Source organism: Vigna umbellata, chromosome 1 (genome assembly GCF_029865625.1).
Source record: "Vigna umbellata cultivar VRB3 chromosome 1, Vumbellata_1.0, whole genome shotgun sequence".
Classification (NCBI taxonomy): Eukaryota; Viridiplantae; Streptophyta; class Magnoliopsida; order Fabales; family Fabaceae; genus Vigna; species Vigna umbellata.
This window is the reverse complement of record NC_142165.1, coordinates 20,000,348-20,020,621: the sequence shown is the minus strand read 5'-3', so window position 1 is coordinate 20,020,621 and position 20,274 is coordinate 20,000,348. Positions and strand designations below refer to the sequence as shown.

The following is a 20,274-nucleotide window of genomic DNA, read 5'->3' as shown; positions in this document are numbered from 1 at the left end:
GAAATATTAAAATATTTTTATTATTATAATATTTATATTTAATTTTATTCAGATGGATTAATTGTAGGTTTATCATTATTTTTGAAAGATCAATAAAAGTAGTTCAAAATTCTTATGCAAGAGGATTAACCTAATCCATTCGTTTGACACGTAAAAATAACATGAGTGAATTTATTACATTGTCATCCTTAACTGAAAACACAGTCTACGGCTGTTTATGACAAAAAGAAAAATAATTCTTCAAACTATTATTCTAATAAAAATGTTATTAAATTTGTAAATTATGTATTTCTAAGAATAACTAAAAAACAATTATCATTATTAATAGTTTTAAAATGGTTAAATATGTTTTTAGTCTTTAAATTTTAATGTGAAATTAAAATTTATCTATATCTAAAACATTGATCCTAAACTTAGAAAATGAATGAGTTTAGTCATGTTAACCCAATTATGTTAACTTTTACATGTTAAATATGTTCGTCTTAATACTTGAATTGTTTACATTATTTGACATGTTTTACTAAAATATCAACTGATTTTATAATGCTAAAAAATTTAACGTAATTTAATTAAAAAATTATATCCATTCATTTTTAAAGTTTGAAGATCTAAATGAATCAAAATTTTAAACATGAAAAAAAAAATCAATTTTGTTTCAAAATTTAGAAACTAAAAACATATTTAACCATTATAAAAATATAAATCATATTACAAAGAAACAAGTTATATTTTACTATAAAATATCTATTTTTCCTCTTCTTCATACAAGAGAATGTGAAATAGATAATTCATAAAGGCTTAAATGCTTACTTCGTCCTAATGTTAAGAGGTAAATTTTTGTTTAGTATCCGATTTTAAAAATGAAGACATTGAGTCCCTATGTTATGAAAAGTGTATGAATAAGGTCCTGTCCGTTAAGCTGACAGGAACAACGTTAAATTCATGTTTATGTGACCATATTTATTCTCTTCTCTCTTCTGCTGTCCAATTTTTTCTCTCCCTTGTTCAGTTTTTTCTTTGATGATTTGTTGAACTTGTTCTTTTTTTGTGGACTTTATTCATATATTTTTCATAAGATAGGAACTCAGTCTTCATTTTTAAAACCGGGTACTAAACAAAAATTCACCTCTTAGAACAAAGTAGGCATTTAAGCCATTGATAAACAAATGATAATCAATGTAATTAATATAATTTTAAATTTTAAGAATAAATATGTTTTTTTGTCTTTGAATTATTGAATCAGTTGTATTTCGTTTTTGAATTAAAATATGTAGTGATTTCATGTTTATATTTTACAAAAGAGTGTAAAATATTTTTGACAACAAACATCATTAAAAACAATTGTGACAAATAGTTTTCACGGTGGATTGTAGTCAAATATCCATATGGTTGTATATAATTGGATTTTATTTTATTTCTTACAATTACACGTTAATATGATTGGATTAAATGTATAAATGACGTTGGTGGCAGTAGAGGATCTGATGGTTATCGGGAGACCTTGGTTGTGGTGAGGCTTGTAGAAGTTAGGGTAGTGAGTCTGAGTCTGAATATAATGAACTTAGTAGTGGTGGACCTAGGAAGGGTTATAAAGGTCACCAACTTACTAGTGATGGAATTAAAGGCGAGGTTAAAAGAATAAAGATTATTAATCGTACCTTCTTATTGAAAACAAGCAACAACCTTACAAAACTTATTGTTACAGCTATCCGAATCAAACAGAGGAAGAATCATTAAACAACAAATTTGTTGTAATTAAGTTTGACCAACAAACATGATCAGACAACACAAACTAAACCAATACAAATTTAATAAACAAAATCAATCAACAGAAACTTATCACATAAATTCAACTAACACAAATTTGACCGATATTAACTCAACGAAAATAAAAACCAAAAATAAATTTTGTAATATAAAGATTTCATAACATATAGATGGGAAGATATATAAGAAATTATAGAGCTCTGTTTTTCTCTTTTATATGTGATGACCATATTCATATATCAACAAGACGAATATAATATGTTCTTAAATTCTTCTGTTCCATTATTTAAACACATAACAAATGAGAGATCGGCCTAAAAGGATAGAAGAATTAGAAATTTGAAATGATTAAACCAAAGTCATTGCTGATATCACAAAACTACAAAGCAACAGAGGACATTAATAAGAAATTACAACAAAACCAAGCTTAAACATCTTGTAACAGTGAAAGTAAACAACTCTTAGCCTCTAAGAGACCCAAACATTCACTTGTTCAGTTCTTCCATATCAAGCAATCTTCACTTCAATAGTCCTAGGCTTCTTAGGTTCAGGAGGAGGCAATTTCTGCACAGTAACACTGAGAACACCATCTTGACACACAGCAGAGATTGCATCAATGTTTGCATTTTCAGGTAAAACAAACTTGCGCATGAATTTCCCAACTCTTCGTTCCATTCTCACAAACTTCACCCCTTCTTTCTCTTCTTCCCTCTTTCTCTCCCCGCTAATCAAAAGCACGTTATCATCTTCAACCTGAACCTTTATGTCACCAGATTTCAACCCCGGCATGTCGATCAGGAACACGTAGGAATTCGGATATTCTTTCACATCCGCAGCTGTTGCAGCCATCGCTTTCGCGTCTCTCACGTATGTCTGTGTCGGAGCATTGTTTGTCTTCTCCCCTGCACCCTCCTCCGACATGTCCATCATGCGGTGCAGTGTGTGGAACAATGGAGATTCCAAACCCATCACTCTGAAATCCATCACTTTTCGGATACGAGGAAAGCTGTTTAGAAAGCCAATTTTTGTTTGAGAATTGTTTTGTGGATATTTCTTCGTTGGGAAGAACGTATGTGGCTATTTAAAGGGGAATGTACCTTGTTCCAGATAGAAATGGAAGTTTCTGATGTAAGCCAATACGCTAATTGCAAATAGAAGCTACTGGAAGAAGAAGACTGGGTTATGTTATTAGTCCTTGACTTTCCGGATCCTTCTAATAATTTCCAGAATTTAAGTCATTATTACTATTATCTCATTTTCTCCTTAGTACTTTTAATATTTATTTAACTAATGAAAATATTAACTTATGCTTTGTAATAAATTCTTAATTTTTACATTATTTTTTTATAAACTACTAGAAATATTATGTATGACAAGAGGCATCGGTATTTAGTTGGGAAAGGTTCACAGTGAACTAAATATTTTAATTTTATGACTCGAATAAGTGAGAGTTAATAATGAATGAGGTAAATAAAATTTTTAATTTTTAAGTCAGACATAATTATTTTATTTCATTTTGTAATTTTTTTTAAGTTTTCTTGTTGAAACTAATATTGATTGATTATCATAGTTTTTTTTACTTTAAATAATAATTTATTTTTATATTTTATTATTCAAAAAAATTAACTTTTATATTTGTTTATTAATGTGAATTTTAATGTTTTTGTGTACTTGATTTATTTTAATGTTGTTGTAAATAATAGATTTATGGAATGAATAAAGATTGAAATATTAAAATTAAATTATTATTATAATATTTATATTTAATTTTATTTACATGATCTAATTGGAGGCTTATTATTATTTTTTCTGTAGGACGGACTAACCTAATATAGTCTTTGTACACCAAATATCAACATGTCAAAATGATACAAGTGAATCTACATTGTCATCTTAAATGAAAACTATTAATCCACATCTACCTTATGAAAAAATAATTAATTCTTCTAACTATTATTAAAATAAACAAATATTATTAAACTTTTAAAAAATGCTATTAAATTTATAAAATACATATATCTAAGAATAATTTTTAAAAAAGTTACAAAATCTAAAAAATAAAATAATTAATAAAATAGTTTATATTGATAAGGATAAAATTAATAATCAAATGCATAGCTTAAAAATTACAAAATATAATCATCATTATTAGTTATAAAAATGATAAGTATGTTTTTAGTTCTTAAATTTTGATAAAAAATAAAATTTTGAAACTTTGATACATTTAAACTTTAAACTTAAAAAGTGAATAAATATAATATTTTAATGGCTTAAATGCTTACTTAGTCCTCATCTTAAGAGGTGAATTTCTATTTAGTACCCGGTTTTAAAAATGAAAACATTGGGTATGTCCCTACGTTATCAAAAGTATATGAATAAAGTACACAAAGAAAGAACAAGTTCAACAAATCATCAAAGAAAAAACTAAACAAGCGAGAGAAAAAGTTGGACAGCAAGAGAGAGAAGAGAAAAAGTATGAGCACATCAGCATGGACTTAATGTCCTGTCAACTTAACGGACATGACCTTATTCATACACTTTTCATAAACATAGTAACCCAATGTCTTCATTTTTAAAACCAGGTACTAAAGAGAAATTCACCTCTTAACATGAAAACGAAATAAGCTTTTAAGCCTATTTTAATTTAATTAGTTTAATTTTTTTTACATGTCACGTTTATAAATTTTTTTTAATGTAATTTAATTAAAATGATTATATCTATTCATTTTTAAAGTTTAGAAATCAAAATGTATCAAAGTTTCATATACAGACAAATTTCAATTTTACGTCAAAGTTCAAAAACTAAAATCATACTTAAACCATAAAGATAGATTATTACAAAAATAAATAAGTTATATTCTTCTATAAAATGTCATTTTTTTCCTCTTCTAAAAAAATGTGGAATAAATTATAATTTATAAAACAATAATCACTAATGTAATTAATATAGTTTTAAATTTTAAGAATAAATAATTTTTTGGTTTTTGAATTATTGACTCAATTATATTTCATTTGTGAATTAAAGTATATACTAATTTTGTCTTTACATTTTATAAATTAATGTAAAGCGTCTTTGATAACAAATGACAAAAAATTATGTGATAAATAATTTTTTCACATAGAATTATAGTCAAACATCCACATGGTTGTACATAATTGGATTTTATTTTATTTCTTACAATTACACATCAATTTAGTTATATATGATGGGATTAATGTACACATGTCATTGGCAATATTGGAGGATCTGAAGGTGATTGGCAATATTGGAGGATTTGAAGGTGATGGTTATAAGAGACCTTGGTGGTGGTGAGGCTGGTAGAGGTTAAGGTAGTGGGTTTGGATATAATAAACTTAATTAGCAGTGGTGGACCTAGGTAGGTTATGGAGGTGACGAGCTTGGTTGTGGTGAACTTAAAGGCAAACTTAAGATAGAGAACCTAGAAGAGTGGACCTAAAAGTGGTGGTTATGATTCAACTCTCACACGACTAGTTGTTTTGAATTTTGCAATTACACTTTCACACAACTCAAACTTAAGTAAAAGCTTCTAGTTTTCATTCATTATGATATCTTTTTTACGGTGAGTAGAAGATAAAAAAGATGATGTTGAGTGATAAATATGTAGCTCTGACATTTGTAAAAGAATCCTTGACTTTAGAAGGAAGAAGATGAAGTGAAAAATAAAAAATATTTTTCTTAAATAGTTTATCATGTGTGAAATATTTATATCTATTATCATTTATCATCTCAAAGAAAATTGCAATGTTGTATGTCATTGAAGATTGATTTCATAATTTTAAGTCTATATGTCATTATCTTTTATAATCTTTTAATGACAAAGTTTCTTATAATGAATCTATCACACAACATCTTCTTCAGTAGTATATATATTTGAGACTTAACGAATCCTAAATGTCTTTCACTCTTTTGTAGGAAGCGTACATATTGAATAAGTTATCAGCATACCTTGTTTGAATGAATTCAATTTTCAACTTATTTTGAAGAGACATTGAAGTCGGGTTTAAAGATGAGAAAATATTAGCAACTTCATATATTTTTAATATGATAAACACACGTTCTTGCAAGCGTCAAAAGTTCTATCCAAAAAAGACAAAGATACAATCTGTCCAAAAAAAATATTATTTTTTTGTGAATTTGAATCTTCAAAAGACATAATAAAAATATAAAAAAATGCAAAATAAGACAAAAATTTAAACACTATAATCTAACAAATTGATAAGTTAAGTAAACATTTTTCGTAAAAACATTAATTTTTTATAATAATCAAAATTCTAATTTAAAAATTAAGATAGTCATATCTCAAAATAATACAAATGTATATAATATAACTCAAAAGTGTCTACATATATATCTAATATTTTATATAGGCACAACCACCCAAAAAAAAATCTTAAAAAAGGCTTAAAAACATAAAACTCAAAAATAAATTCAAAATTAAATTAAAAAGATTACAAATATTTTTAATTATCTAAACTATTGTATAAATATATTAATAATTAAGAAATAATCTTTAAGAGAATCCTTCTTAAAGAGTAAATGCAGATAATATGATTCAAAAATATTTAATATATATTCTTCTTAAAGAGTAAATGCAGATAATATAATTCAAAAATATTTAATATGTATTTGGTATCTCTATGTTTAGGTGTAAATATTTAAATTATTTAAAACATCCTAAAAAACCTGAAAAACCTGAAGACATTAGATTAAAAAATAATTTTAAAAAATAAAAAATAAAAAAAAATTGTTTACGATTGATGTTGTCATAAATATTTTTAATTGTAATGACTTTCCTTCGACTTCTTCTTTTATAAGATCAAAGAATAATCCTTGTCACTTCAACTTTTTACACATCTTGAAATGGTTTCACAAATATTATCTAAGTTTCAAAAACAATATTTTGAATCTTCTTCGAACAAATATAAATTCACTATCTTACAACCTTGCAAAATTTGTGATTACAACTATCCGAATCAAGCGAAAGAAGGATCATCCAACAATAAATTTATTGTAATTGAATTCAATCAACAAACAAAATTATATAGCACAAACTCATCAACACAAACTCAACCACCATAAACTTAATTACATAAACTCAACTATCACAAAATCAACCAATACTAACTCAACTACCAAAAATAAAAAACGAAAAAAACGAGACTTTGTAATATAAAGACTTTATAACATTTTGAAGGGAAGATGTTTAAGAAATTATAAAACTCTGTTTTTCTCTTTTATATGTGATGAACATATTCATGATATCATCAAGATTAATATAATTTGTTCTTAAATTCTGCTATTCCATAACAAATGAGAGATCTGCATTAAAGGATAGAAGAATTAGAAATTTGAGATGATTAAACCAAAATCATTGCTGACATTATCACAGAACTAGAAAGCAAAAGAGGACATTGATAAGAAATTACAACAAAACCAAGCTAAAACATCTTGTAACAGTGAAAATGAACAACTCTTTGCCACTAAGAGACACAGACTTTCATTTGTTCAGTTCTTCCATATCAAGCAATCTTCACTTCAATAGTCCTAGGCTTCTTAGGTTCAGGAGGAGGCAATTTCTGCACAGTAACACTGAGAACACCATCTTGACACACAGCAGAGATTGCATCAGTGTTTGCATTTTCAGGTAAAACAAACTTACGCATGAATTTCCCAACTCTTCGTTCCATTCTCACAAACTTCACCCCTTCTTTCTCTTCTTCCCTCTTTCTCTCCCCGCTAATCAAAAGCACGTTATCGTCTTCAACCTGAACCTTTATGTCACCAGATTTCAACCCCGGCATGTCGATCAGGAACACGTAGGAATTCGGATATTCTTTCACATCCGCAGCTGTTGCAGCCATCGCTTTCGCATCTCGCACGTATTTCTGTGTCGGAGCGTTGTTTGTCTTCTCCCCTGCACCCTCCTCTGACATGTCCATCATGCGGTGCAGCGTGTGGAAAAATGGAGATTCCAAACCCATCACTCTGAAATCCATCTCTTTCTGTATTTGAATCTGCGAATATTCCTCTGTATTTGATTTGCTACGTTTCTGTGATGAGGAGGGATTAGAAAGAGCAATTTATAAGGGGGACAGATTATTCCAGAAAGAAATGGAACTTTCTGGACAAAATCAAAGCGTATTGTGGAATCTTTCTCTATATTCTAGTAGCTTCAGTCATTTACATCTTCTACAGAGATTCTCACGCTTCTAGAGAGTTATAGAATTTTGCTATTTTTTTTTCTTTATTTAAAATCTATCTGGTTTGAAACTTTTTACAATTACAAGAGACTGTCATTATTGGGCTAGCCACTATTTTTTAACTTTCTAAAGTCATATTAATATACTTTTTATATTGTAGAATTTATATAAGTTATTGTATTAACAACTATTTGTAGAAAGTAATTTTCTGAAGTTACTTTTGAAGTAATTTTCGAAAGTATTAAAATTGTTATCCATTCTAAAAGCAGTCAGTTCTTATGAAGTGTTAAAAACTGACTTAATATTCGAAACATTACAAATTTTTGCACATTCTGATAGTATTTATACTATTTGTTTTAATAGATAATATTTATACTATTTGTGATTACTATCTTAGAAACCATTATAAACTTTATTAATAGAATAGAATATAAATTGGTAACAACAAAATTTTAAAAATAGCATTTTTAATATATTTTATTTATATGTCTTTTTTTAAAAAATAGAAATATTTATTTTCTTTCTAGTTATCCTTTTCTGTTGTTAATTGACTTAATTAATATTTTATCTTATTTGAGAAATTTATTTTGTGTAAGTTTTTAATTACTTTTGTTTTTAATTTAATCCTTATTTTAGTTATTTTTTAAAAATCAAAAAATTAAATTAAAAACAACAAAAATTAAAATAAGAAAACAAAAAATTATATTAAATCAATCTTAAATATATTTAAACCAAAATACCTATTAAACCTTAAGCTCTCCCACTGCACTTTCATGTTCTGAACCTGCATTCCCGTGATTACCTTAATAACCTTCTCAAAATCAGCCAAACTTGTGCACACTTTTAGACAAACTTTTTGACTAAAACTGTATTTGAAAATTGAAAACCAAAACCCTACACCCCAGGAAATATTAAATAACAAAAAATATTAAAAAAAATAAAAATAAAAATAAAAACACATATTAAAAAATTAATAACACATAAATATTAAAATTTAAATAATGTGTATAAAACATTAATATATTAAAAATTAAATACTAAAATACTTAAAATAGATTTATTGTGATATATATATGTATAAGTTTAAAAGTAAAACAACAATTTATGACAAACACACAATTTCCTTACTTGTTTGGAAAATTATGCAGATCTATCAAGTATACTATTTTTGTTTCATCTTAGAGAACTCTAGAAATACCTACAAACCATAAAATCGTGATCAAAGGAAGTCTTTAAGATCTCTTATCAACAATAATCTGGAAAAGAGAGGTGAACGACACATGCAAGAAAATTTTAGTCGCATGTCTCTCAAATTACGAATTAAAAAAAGAGAGCAGAAACTTACTTGGTCTACAAAGAAACCGAAAGATTGGAGAGTTCACTGTTCTGATATTCTAAACACTTCTTGATCGTCAAACAGATGATTCAGGAATAAAAAATCTTAGAGAGAGATAAAAAAGATAAGGGAAGAGTTCTAGAAAAATTATGAGTATTTTAGATAATGAAATGAGTTTATGAAAATTCTATTTATATTATTGAATTATTTTAACATTAAAATACTGAATCTCATTATTTTAAAACACTTATCAATTATAGTACTCTATTTTCTAGGTTCTTACAATAAAAAAAAACTAACATAATTAAAATTATTTTTTATAAAGATGTTATAAATTTTTTAAATTAATTAGAAATTAAATAGAAAACCTTAAAATATATATTTCTAAAATTTATTTTATTATTTATTTTATTTTGTTAATAAGTGTATAAAAATGAATATTTTTTTCTCATTTCATATTTTTTATTTTTATTTATATGATGTCATGTGCATGAAAGTTATTTTATTTTTTATTTTTTATTCTAATTTTAATATTTTTATTTAGATTTAATTTTCTAGCATATATAACATTTGTTTTAAACTTTTATTATTTATTTTATTTTAAAACTAATTTGTCTATATTATCTTTTTATTCTTAATTTTATCTTTTTATAGTTTTTAATTAATTAGTCATTTAATAAATTATTAAAATAACTTATATTTAAAATATAATTTTTATACTATTTTTTTTCATTTTTCATTTTATCTTTTTATGATTATATTTATTTAGTTATTAATAAAATTAAAATTAGAAACATATATTTTCATTTTTATAGTGATTATTAGAATTAAGGAATTTCATATTTTAGTAATTAATATGTTTAAGTATTTAACGACTCTAGACTTTATTTATTAGTATTAGACATTTGTATTTTACAATATTTGAATTTTAGAGCTTCTATGTATGAAAATTGTTGTGTATTGAAATTATTTATTTAATGAGTATTTCTTATATATACATAGTATATGTACTTAAATATATGTCCAAGTCTATATAATTGTTCTAAAAACCAAGCTATTTTATTAAAGCTGACGATTATGTTACATACAAATTTATTCGTAAGTAATTACATACAAATTTTACTTATGGATAAATACGTATGTAATGTTATCTACGATCATTTTACTTATGAATTTTTGTCTGTATGTAATTTGTAGGTAACACTGTTTTACCTACGAATTTTCAACCTTGTATATGAATTTTGGTTGTAGGTAACAACAATTTTTTTTTTAGTGTTCGAAGATTTTTCTTTCTTTCACACTTCACTTTCGACCTAGGGTGACTAAAAGAGACCCTTTGAGGTTTTCTGGAGTGTTAGAAGGCTCTCCCATTTCTCCTTGGATCTTTAATCTTTAACCATGGTGTTTTCCCCTTCTTAGAGTTAATGATGGAGATGAATTACGAATTGGAGATCTTGAGGTAAATTTTTTAAAACATTTTCTCATTCAGTTTTATATTCTTGTTCAAAATTCTAGATTCTTTTCGTGCATAAAAAGGTCGACTTCATATATCGGCTTCCAGACTATATGATAGGAGAAGGATCTCATGAACCACTCTAATAATTACCTGGCAGAGAGTGATAGAGACAACATGAAGTGCTTACAAAATTATACTTATATGACAATGTTCATAATTAGGTAGTTACTTCCTAAATTGGTTGTTCACTTTGATCCATCACGAGTGGATACTTTCCTCTTTTGCACTCCTTTGATTGATAACAAAAAGGTAAACAAAAAGCATGTCTACTAAACAACCATGTTCCAATCGAAGCCAAGTAGGTGCAAAGGTGAAAATTAAAATAAGAATTTTTCATATCAATTTTTGACAATAACCACGTATTATTATTTTATTCATTTTTGTTTAAATTTATTTTTAAAAAATATTTAAAATGAACCAATCACAAGTCACCACATTATTACACATGTATTTGGTGAAAACAAGTTGTTAAAAAAACATTTTCTTTAAAATAAACATAATAAGCATGTAAGGTACAATGTGTTACATAATAACATTTATCAATTTTTGGTGTTAATTATTTTTATCAGGGATATAATCATCGTCTTCGATATCTATTTCTCTGTATATCATTTTTTCGTATGTTTAGACCACAACAGAGCTACTCAATTTATTGAGTAGAAAACATAATTATGGAATATTCAACTACTCTATTTTAGGCTAAAACTACTTGTAAAACAGCAGAGTTTTCCTGAGTCAAAGAGAGCATATAAGTAGTCAAATAGCAAAAATGTCAAACTCAAAGCACAAAGTGACTAACAGAGAGCAAAAAAATATGCTCAAGGAATAGCATAAAAAACTATGCTCAAGGAATAGCAAAGAATCTTACAGCTAACTTTCCTAAACCGAATGGGAAAGCATATTGTAAGACCATTATTAACATTGGAAGAACTGTTTAACAGTAATATAAGCAAAAATAAAATAAAAATAAGGACCTTGAGATAACATGAAATATCAGAGATTTATTCATAGAAACACTAATAACCACATTGATATAACACGATGATATAAATCACAGTGATATTAACTTGTAAGGCAACACAATGCAACTTAATAATATTGCCAAAGAGCACAATATATAGATAGATAGACAAACAAATATAATGTATTTAAGTATGAGAGTCTCTGGTATTTGGTACCTGAACCAATGCACTCACTATAAGTACTTCCAAGGATGAAAAAGCAACATCATAATTAAATATCACGAACCTAACATTAAATTGCATGCACAAGCATAAAGGTAAGAAAAATAGAAGTTGCCGACTTGATGAGGTTAGAAACATTGAAAGAAAACACAAGCATAAAGGTAAGAAGGCATGTCACAGAACCTTGATGTCGTTATCAATAAACCTTTTGGACCGTTCAAATCAGGAATTTGCTCTGATGGGGAAGAAGTTGGTGTTCTTGCTCGGTCAAGTTGTGAAGGATTGTTAGAAATACAAAGTTCACATTACACTTTGGTTAAATATAATATACTATATTGTAAGATATTTGAAAGGAACTACCAAATTTGGAATTTTCTAGAAGAACCAAGAAGATACAATATTGATGGCTTATATTGATAGTAATTTTGCTGAAGACATAGATGATAAAAAGAAAACATAGATGATAAGAAGAGTACATTAGGTTTTGTATTCTCTCTATGAACTGGAGCAGTTTTATGGTCCTTCAAGAAGCAACCAATAGTAACACTTTCTACAAGAGAATCAGAATATATAACTGCTAGATCAGATGCATGCCAATGCATTTGGATTAAGAGAATATTGGAGACCATTGGATTTAACAAACCGAAACATCTAGTTTTATGTGATAGTATTTCAGCTATTAAACTGTCTAGAAATCTAGTATTTCATGCTAGAAACAAGCATATTGATTTTAGATTTCATTTTTTAAGAGATATTGTTAAAAAATGAAGAATCAAGTTGAATAATTGCAACACTCAAAATTAAGTAACTGATATAATGATTAAGTCACTCAAATTGCAACAATTTCTGAAGTTTAGAAGTATGTTAGATATGATTGAAGCCTCAAAAGTAAACTAGATGTCTTAATCATTTAGTTTAAAGAACGGATTGTTAGTAGTTAAGTTATTTAAACTTTTATTTTGTATTTAAGTTGTTTTAGATTTGATTCAAGACTAGGATGGTAAAATTTAGCTCCTGGTTTTTAGGTAATCACCCATATGACACATGATATGGGTAGTTTTAAACTTTTACAGATTTCTTTAGATTATTGTAACCCAGTTTACAATTAGAGAATAAGTATCAGTTTAGATTTAAAAAAAAATCTAATTCATCTCCTTGAGTTAACACATGTTGGGTATAGATGATAACATATTTATGGTTTGCTCATTTTGCAAGAAAAATTATGCTTCATATCTCTTATTATGCCTAAATTTTTAGTTTAACTATTTTATTGTTATTTATATGTTTTGACAAAAGAATGTTGGTCAATATCCTGGTTGTTGTAACTATCTCTCTACTTTTGAAACCGAGGTTTGAAAAGTAGAAACTACATTAAAACCATAAACCAGTTTGGTTAGCATCTGAAGCACTTGAAGTAACACAAACGATTATGCAGAGAGACAGGAAAAATAACATTAGTTTGGTTACTATAAATTAATGCAATCTTGTCTTTCACCCTGCTACAGGTTCTATGGTAATAGATGTAAAACACAGCAATACATTAAAATCATTACTACAATACAGAAAAGCTATCTGGTTATTGATTTCAATCATGCATCTCATCAATATAAGATCTAAACAGAAGGGATTCTTTCACATTTTGCATAAACCATCGATAAGAGAAGTATAAGTCACTATCTCAGGAACCATATTCCTCATTCCTCCATGTATTTCCTGAAAGATTCATGGCCTCATCCACTCTTTCATTAGTCCATTAATCGGTACCTGTCAGAGGTACCTGTCAAAATAACACTCCCACCATCGGTACCTCTAAAAAGAATAAAACATTCCGATCTAGTCAGCAAAATATAGTAAAGGGATGAAAGAAAAGTTAACCTTTTTTTTCCCTTTCCTCCTCTTCTGTCTATATAGAGATAGTTGGTGTACCGATGGATCGGTGAAGGCCCAATCCCAACTTAAGATTAACCTTTATTTTGATCAAGGTTCTTCTGAAGCCGGATCGATCACATTCCGGCTATCCACCTTGTCGGTCCGAGACGGTTCAATATCATTTCATTTACAAAACCAATAGCTTCTGGTAAATTATCAGCAATGAAAAAACCATAAACTAGACTATTATAGATCAAAAGATTATGAAAAATTCCCTTGGCAATAATTTCAGAATACAAACCATAACCGTCGTCTGCAACTCTACCTTTGAATATAGTGTGAATAATTGCGCTGTGCATTACCACATCCTTATGAATGCTTTCTTGGCAGTAATTCGGTTGACATATTCTTGTGTAATCACTTGTCATGAATTTGAATGCTTTCTTGAACTAATACAAAAATCCAACGTGATTTATCTGAATTAGGTTAAGAAAGCACTCAACTTTCATGACAAATGACGCTTAAAGAATGACAAATTCAGGGCTAAATTCCCTTGATCTCCATATGCTTATAAGGGAAAATAGAAGAAGCGTGGAGAAGATTGTGAGCGTCAGGGAAAGGGGGCTCACTGTGAAAGGATTTGGCACAAAAGAAGAAAACTTGAGAATGCAACAACAGAGAGAACCCTAGCCGCTATTTGTTTTCAGCAATGGATAACAGGGGAGTACTAAAGTGGAAAAAATTAGGTCAAATCTGATGTCATATTTTTTTCCTTTTAAATTTTCCTTCCTCATATAAAGTAGAAAAAGTCTATACATGATATAATAATAATACCAAAAATTAATAAAATTAAATATTACAATTAATAATAATAAAATAAACAGATTAATATTTTAATAATGAAATAATAATAATAATAATAATAATAATAATAATAATAATAATAATAATAACAATTAATAATCATAATGATACTAATAAAAAATAATAGTATACATCTTTTACTTTTTATTATTTTATAAAATATTTCATATCTCTTTTATTTCTCTTCATCTCTTACAATATCTCTTGTTTAAACAATTTCACCTCCAAATTTTCCCTTTTTTATTTTCAATTTTTTAGATTTATCTTTTAATCCAAACATAAACTCATACTGAAAAGTAAATATGATTTACAACAGCTCTTTATATATATATATATATATATATATATATATATATATATATATATATATATATTCTGGAAAATAAAGTTAATTAAATTTAAAATTATTGTTACTTTTATTTTTTTTAATCATATTAATCTCTACCTTAAAGTTAAATTAGGTAAGGTATTATTAAAAAAACATAGAAAATATAATAATAAGACAATGCAATTAGATATTACAATTATTTATAATTTTCAAAATAGAAAGAATAACATTATAAAAAAAATGATACTCCAATATTTAATTTAAAAATTGTAAAATAACACAAAACTATATAATTTGTCTTTTCAATAAAAACTTTAAAAGAATATAATATTTTAATAAAAAATAAAAATGATTAAATAATATTATTTACATATTTAAATTTCTAAGTATATTGATCATGTTATCCTATTTTACTGAAAAATGAACAGAACTATCCAACTATTTGATTTCTAATGATTTCTAGTGTGAATTTTACGTTTTATTTCTTACTTTACATCCATGTTTAAACTTCACTTAGTAAAATAAATTCAATTATAGTATCTTAAGATATTTAAAAAATTTGGTAATACAAGAAAATAAGATGATACTTAACATAAAAAAAAAACACATAAAATACTTTAATTTTAAGTATATTTAGATCATATTGTTAGTGTTATATATAAAGTATTGTTTATTTTTGTACTTTAAGTTTAGTTTTATCATGACTTTGTTCTTTAAAAAATACTTTAATGATGTTAAAGAGAAGAACATATAAAAATTATATTTGATTTATAGAATAAGGATCCTACTTAATAAATTCATATTTAGAGAGTGATACTTAATTCGTCTTATTTTATTTAATGTTTAAAGTTTCTGTCAGGAATTAAGAAATGTATTTAATATTTTTAATTTCATAAATAGTTATCTATATAATAAAAAAATGTTCACTGTTTCATTGGCATAATCATAGAATAACCACAAAATTTTATAAAAAAGATGGAGGAATTGTTATGTAAAATCATTCACAATTATAATATTTATTTCATGTTCGAGTGATAAACATACTCACTAAATAACAAATAACAAGTAAGTATTGATTAAGGGAAGACTTATAAGTTTATAAATTAGCTATTTCATACTCATTTTACTTTATTTCAGTTATTTAAATATTCTACTCATTATAAATAGTATATGAACATTATATTTTATTATTATATTACATTGAATCTAAGTTTAATGAAATACTTAGTTATTAATATATAATAAAGATGAGAATAACATAAATATATAGAAAATGAAAACAAGATAAACATTTTTGCGTTTTTGTAAACTTTAACACGAAATTAAAATTCGAATTTTTATATACTTTTATACTTAAATTTTGAAAAATATATATATTCATTTGAATTCAATAATACTAATTTATTTGAACTTGTTAAATAGTGTTTTTTAGGCTTATAAGTTTGAGACCGACGGATTTAAAATTCATGAAACGATATAAACAACTTAAATATTATAAACGTGTTTCACATGTCATAAAAGTTTAATACAAATGAGTTAAAAAAACTATATTTCTTTATTTTTCAAGTTTGTAAATCAGACTTTATTAAAATTTGAAATATAAACAAATTTCTATTTTTTAACAAAGTTAAGAAACTAACACATGTTTAATCCAAAGAAAAATAATATCATTCATATTTTTTCTATGATAATTCTTGATTAGACATGACTTAAAAGGCTTTTGAAATTTCAAAAGCATGCATGACATAGTTTCAAGGATACTGTATATCTGCAACGAGGATAATGAACATAAATAATATAAAAATTGACTCCTCCAAAGACATACAAAATAAGACCATTCTGCTATAAAAGAAGAATTAAGGTGATTAGTACAATTTCTACTTACTCCAATAAGTACTACAATACATTGTGCTACAATAATAAATACTATTACACAAATATATACGACATGACTTCTTGCATATGTACAAAAATTATACTTAAATACAACAGAGTACTACAATTAACTTCTATGCCAAAAAAATGTGAAGGGTTTCTGTGCAACAATTCATTCTCTCTTTTGTAGAGGGAGGAGCATTGGAAAGTTAGATCAAAATCATGAATCAAGTATGTAGGAGCATTTGACAACTTATCAATATGTGTTTCTAAACCTGTCAACCGAAAAGGCATAAAATGGTGTGGCTCTATGAGGCACCATCATAGTCAACACCCACCTACAACAAATAACCAAGACAGCACAATCAGAAAAGTCAATTAACCAGAGGGAAAGAGGATTTAGTATTCGCAATCGGAAACACCTCCTTTAGTGAGTACAAAAACGTGGTGGATGTTTACCGGAAAGAGAAACCAATTGGACAGAGAACAAACCTCACACAGGGGTAAAGACTACGATGGTGCTGACATGGTCAACAGACGGTGCTTCTACAATTGCATCGCAAAGGTGCCAATGGAGGAGGCGAGACGCAACATGAAGACGAAAGAATTCCGCAAGTGAATGAACGCTTGCACTGTCGTCACTGCAACCAGTCCCAAAAACCACTGGTGACCCTAATTTCATTCTCACAAGTCATCGTTGTCCAACTTCAAGAGTTGCCAAAATACATATAACCAGAAAGATAATTTTACTCTATGACCGCGGTTGGGTCAATGGACCGGGCGGGCGCCAATAACGTCCGATTAGCAAGGGTAGTAATTAAGGTAATTAATCAAGAAAAAAGTTATTGATAAGCTATTAATGAGAATAATAACAACTATTAATGAGCATTTAATGAGTTTAATTGAATCAAAAGATCATTATAAGGTTTATGAATATAGGTTTGACACTAAGGTAAACGACATTTTTTCATAACCTAGTTTTTATTAGACTCATCGAGAAAAATAGCTCGTCGGAGTGTTTTATATAGGTGACCACCGGATAGACCGCACGACTCACGAACAACAATGAACTATTAAGAGAAAAATACTCAGGAGATTCAGACAATCAAGCAAGGAGTTAGATCCTCGACCCTATTGAAAGAAACATTTTGGTGTCGAGGATGAGAGAAGAAACCCAATGGTAACCACATGGAACATAGGAGATCAACCAGATCCGATGGAGTTGATTCGAGAAATGCAGCGACAAATGCAGGAGATGCATAGGAGATGTGATGCAGAGATAACAACTTTAAGATTCGAGCGTACTGTAAGGCGGAGGGAACAATCTGCCCAACAGTCGATATCGCTTACTCATGTCCCTACGAGGGAGAACAATCAGGCAGGAAAGTCGGGCAGAATAGGATAGGAGGTAAATAGCGTCATGATCAGGATAACCTATTTCGTCCAAACTAATAAGGCAGAGGGTTTGCACCCGTTCACGATTGCAACTATGGAGGCACAAATGCTAGAAACAAAATGCCCATTGTGTTTGAGAAATATGATGGATCAACTGATCCTGACGAGCACCTTCGATCCTTTGCAAACACCATGGCTTTTTATTCATCAAGTGACCCGATATGGTGTCGAACGTTTTCTTTGTCTCTAAAAGGGGAGGCATTAGCTTGTTTAATACGCTACCACTAAACACGGTGGACTGCTTCACCACCATACGTACCTTGTTCGACAGACAATATGGTCTAGCCGAACTCAAAGTCTTACTTATCTTGCGTTAATAAGCACCAAACAAGGTAAAAATGAATTGTTAAAAAACTTCATGGACCATTATAACAAAACTATTCAATAGGTGAAGGATGTGAGTCAGGAGTTTATACTTAATAATCTATCGACGACGTTGAAAGTCGACCCGTTCGCCAACAGCCTGTGTGTCAGGCCGCCAAAGGCCATGGCAATTATGGTCGACCTCCTCAGCGAAACATGCATTGATATGAGAATCGACGCCAGAGTAGAAGTAGAAACTAAAGCAAAAATCGTCCATTGCACGGTCATATGAATACAATTTTCGTTGGTTTCGCATGGGGAGGATCATATGCATCGACACGAAAAAAACATCTAAGGGGCTTGAAAATCGTTCACCATATGGACAGGAAGCAAAGGTTGATGCCTGTAATCATTTTTTTGGATGAAGATTTCCACACCCCACACCCCGATCAGAATGACCCCATGGTCATAAAGACAGTGATAACTCGTTACAGTGATAGCTCGTTATAGTGTTAGTAAGGTGTTGATTGACTAGGGAAGCTCTGTAAATATCCTTTACTGGAAAACCTTTTAGTAAATAGACCTATCAGAAGACCTCATCATTCCTTACAACGAGCAGATTGTCGGATTTGTGAGGGAGCGAGTGGATATTAAGGGGTACATGGATTTAAGAACGTACCTAGGGACCGATCGGGATGTGAAGGAGTTGAAGGTGAGGTACCTCTTGGTAGAAGCTAATACCTCTTAGAACATTTTGATAAGCAAGTCGTGTTTGAATGCTTTTGGGACTAATTTTTCAACACCCCATTTGACTATGAAATTTCCCTCGAAAAAAGGGAGCATTTGTACCGTTCTAACTGATGAGAAGGTAACTCAAGAATGTTATGTAGCATATTTGAAAGTAGAACCCTTTGTTCCTCGTCGAAAGATCAGACGTTCGGAGGTCGCCATGACTAACTTAGATTCATGTACCAATGTAGATGATCGAATGGAACCCTTAGGGGAGGTGAAATCGTTTGGTCTAGGGCGGACGAAGGAACAAGTGACGTCTATTGGGAGTGGCCTTACGATGACCCAGGCAAACTTGCAAGGAACTAAAGTGAAACAAAGACCTCTTCACATGGACAACAGCGGACATGCTTGGCATACATCCAAGCATAATGTCTATAAACTTGCTTTGTTTAAGGAAACACGTCTGGTAGCACAGAAGAAGAGGAGGTTGGGTGAAGAAAAAAAATGAGCGGTGGACACAGAGGTTAAGAAGATCCTGGAGGTTGGCTTTATTCGTGAAGTCATGTACACCACTTGGTTGGCCAACATAGTGATGGTCAAGAAGGCGAACAGACAGTGGAGAATGTGTACATATTTCACTAACCTCAACAAGACATGTACTAAGAATGCCTACCCTCTTCCATGTAGTGATGACTTAGTAGATGTAGTCTTTGATTACCAGGTACTTATTTTCCTAGACGCCTATTCTAGCTAACCCAAATTCCTATGTTTCATCCGAATAGCGAGAAAACAGCCTAAATCACCGAGCGGTCTAACTATTGCT

The 20,274-nt window shown here is 28.5% G+C and overlaps 2 protein-coding genes and 1 long non-coding RNA gene across 4 annotated transcripts; all 3 read right to left on the bottom strand.

The window, feature by feature from the left end:
- Positions 1 to 2,092: 2,092 nt before the first annotated feature.
- LOC124841990 (17.9 kDa class II heat shock protein) lies at positions 2,093 to 2,849 on the bottom strand. Its single transcript, XM_047318380.2, has one exon. It carries the CDS (start codon positions 2,749 to 2,751, stop codon positions 2,275 to 2,277), a length of 477 nt encoding a protein of 158 aa, XP_047174336.1. The 5' UTR covers positions 2,752 to 2,849; the 3' UTR covers positions 2,093 to 2,274.
- Positions 2,850 to 7,143: 4,294 nt separating this feature from the next.
- On the bottom strand, positions 7,144 to 7,912 carry LOC124841888 (17.9 kDa class II heat shock protein-like). Its single transcript, XM_047318269.2, has one exon. It carries the CDS (start codon positions 7,783 to 7,785, stop codon positions 7,309 to 7,311), a length of 477 nt encoding a protein of 158 aa, XP_047174225.1. The 5' UTR covers positions 7,786 to 7,912; the 3' UTR covers positions 7,144 to 7,308.
- A 5,551-nt stretch (positions 7,913 to 13,463) lies between these two features.
- LOC148204869 (uncharacterized) lies at positions 13,464 to 14,626 on the bottom strand. 2 transcript variants are annotated; one of them, XR_015784618.1, is made up of 3 exons: positions 14,220 to 14,610; positions 13,901 to 14,099; positions 13,464 to 13,802 (listed from the first exon to the last, which is right to left on the bottom strand). It is a non-coding gene; the product is annotated as an uncharacterized LOC148204869 (long non-coding RNA). The 2 variants fall into 2 exon arrangements; XR_015784617.1 differs by having other exon boundaries at positions 13,901 to 14,626.
- Positions 14,627 to 20,274: the final 5,648 nt, after the last annotated feature.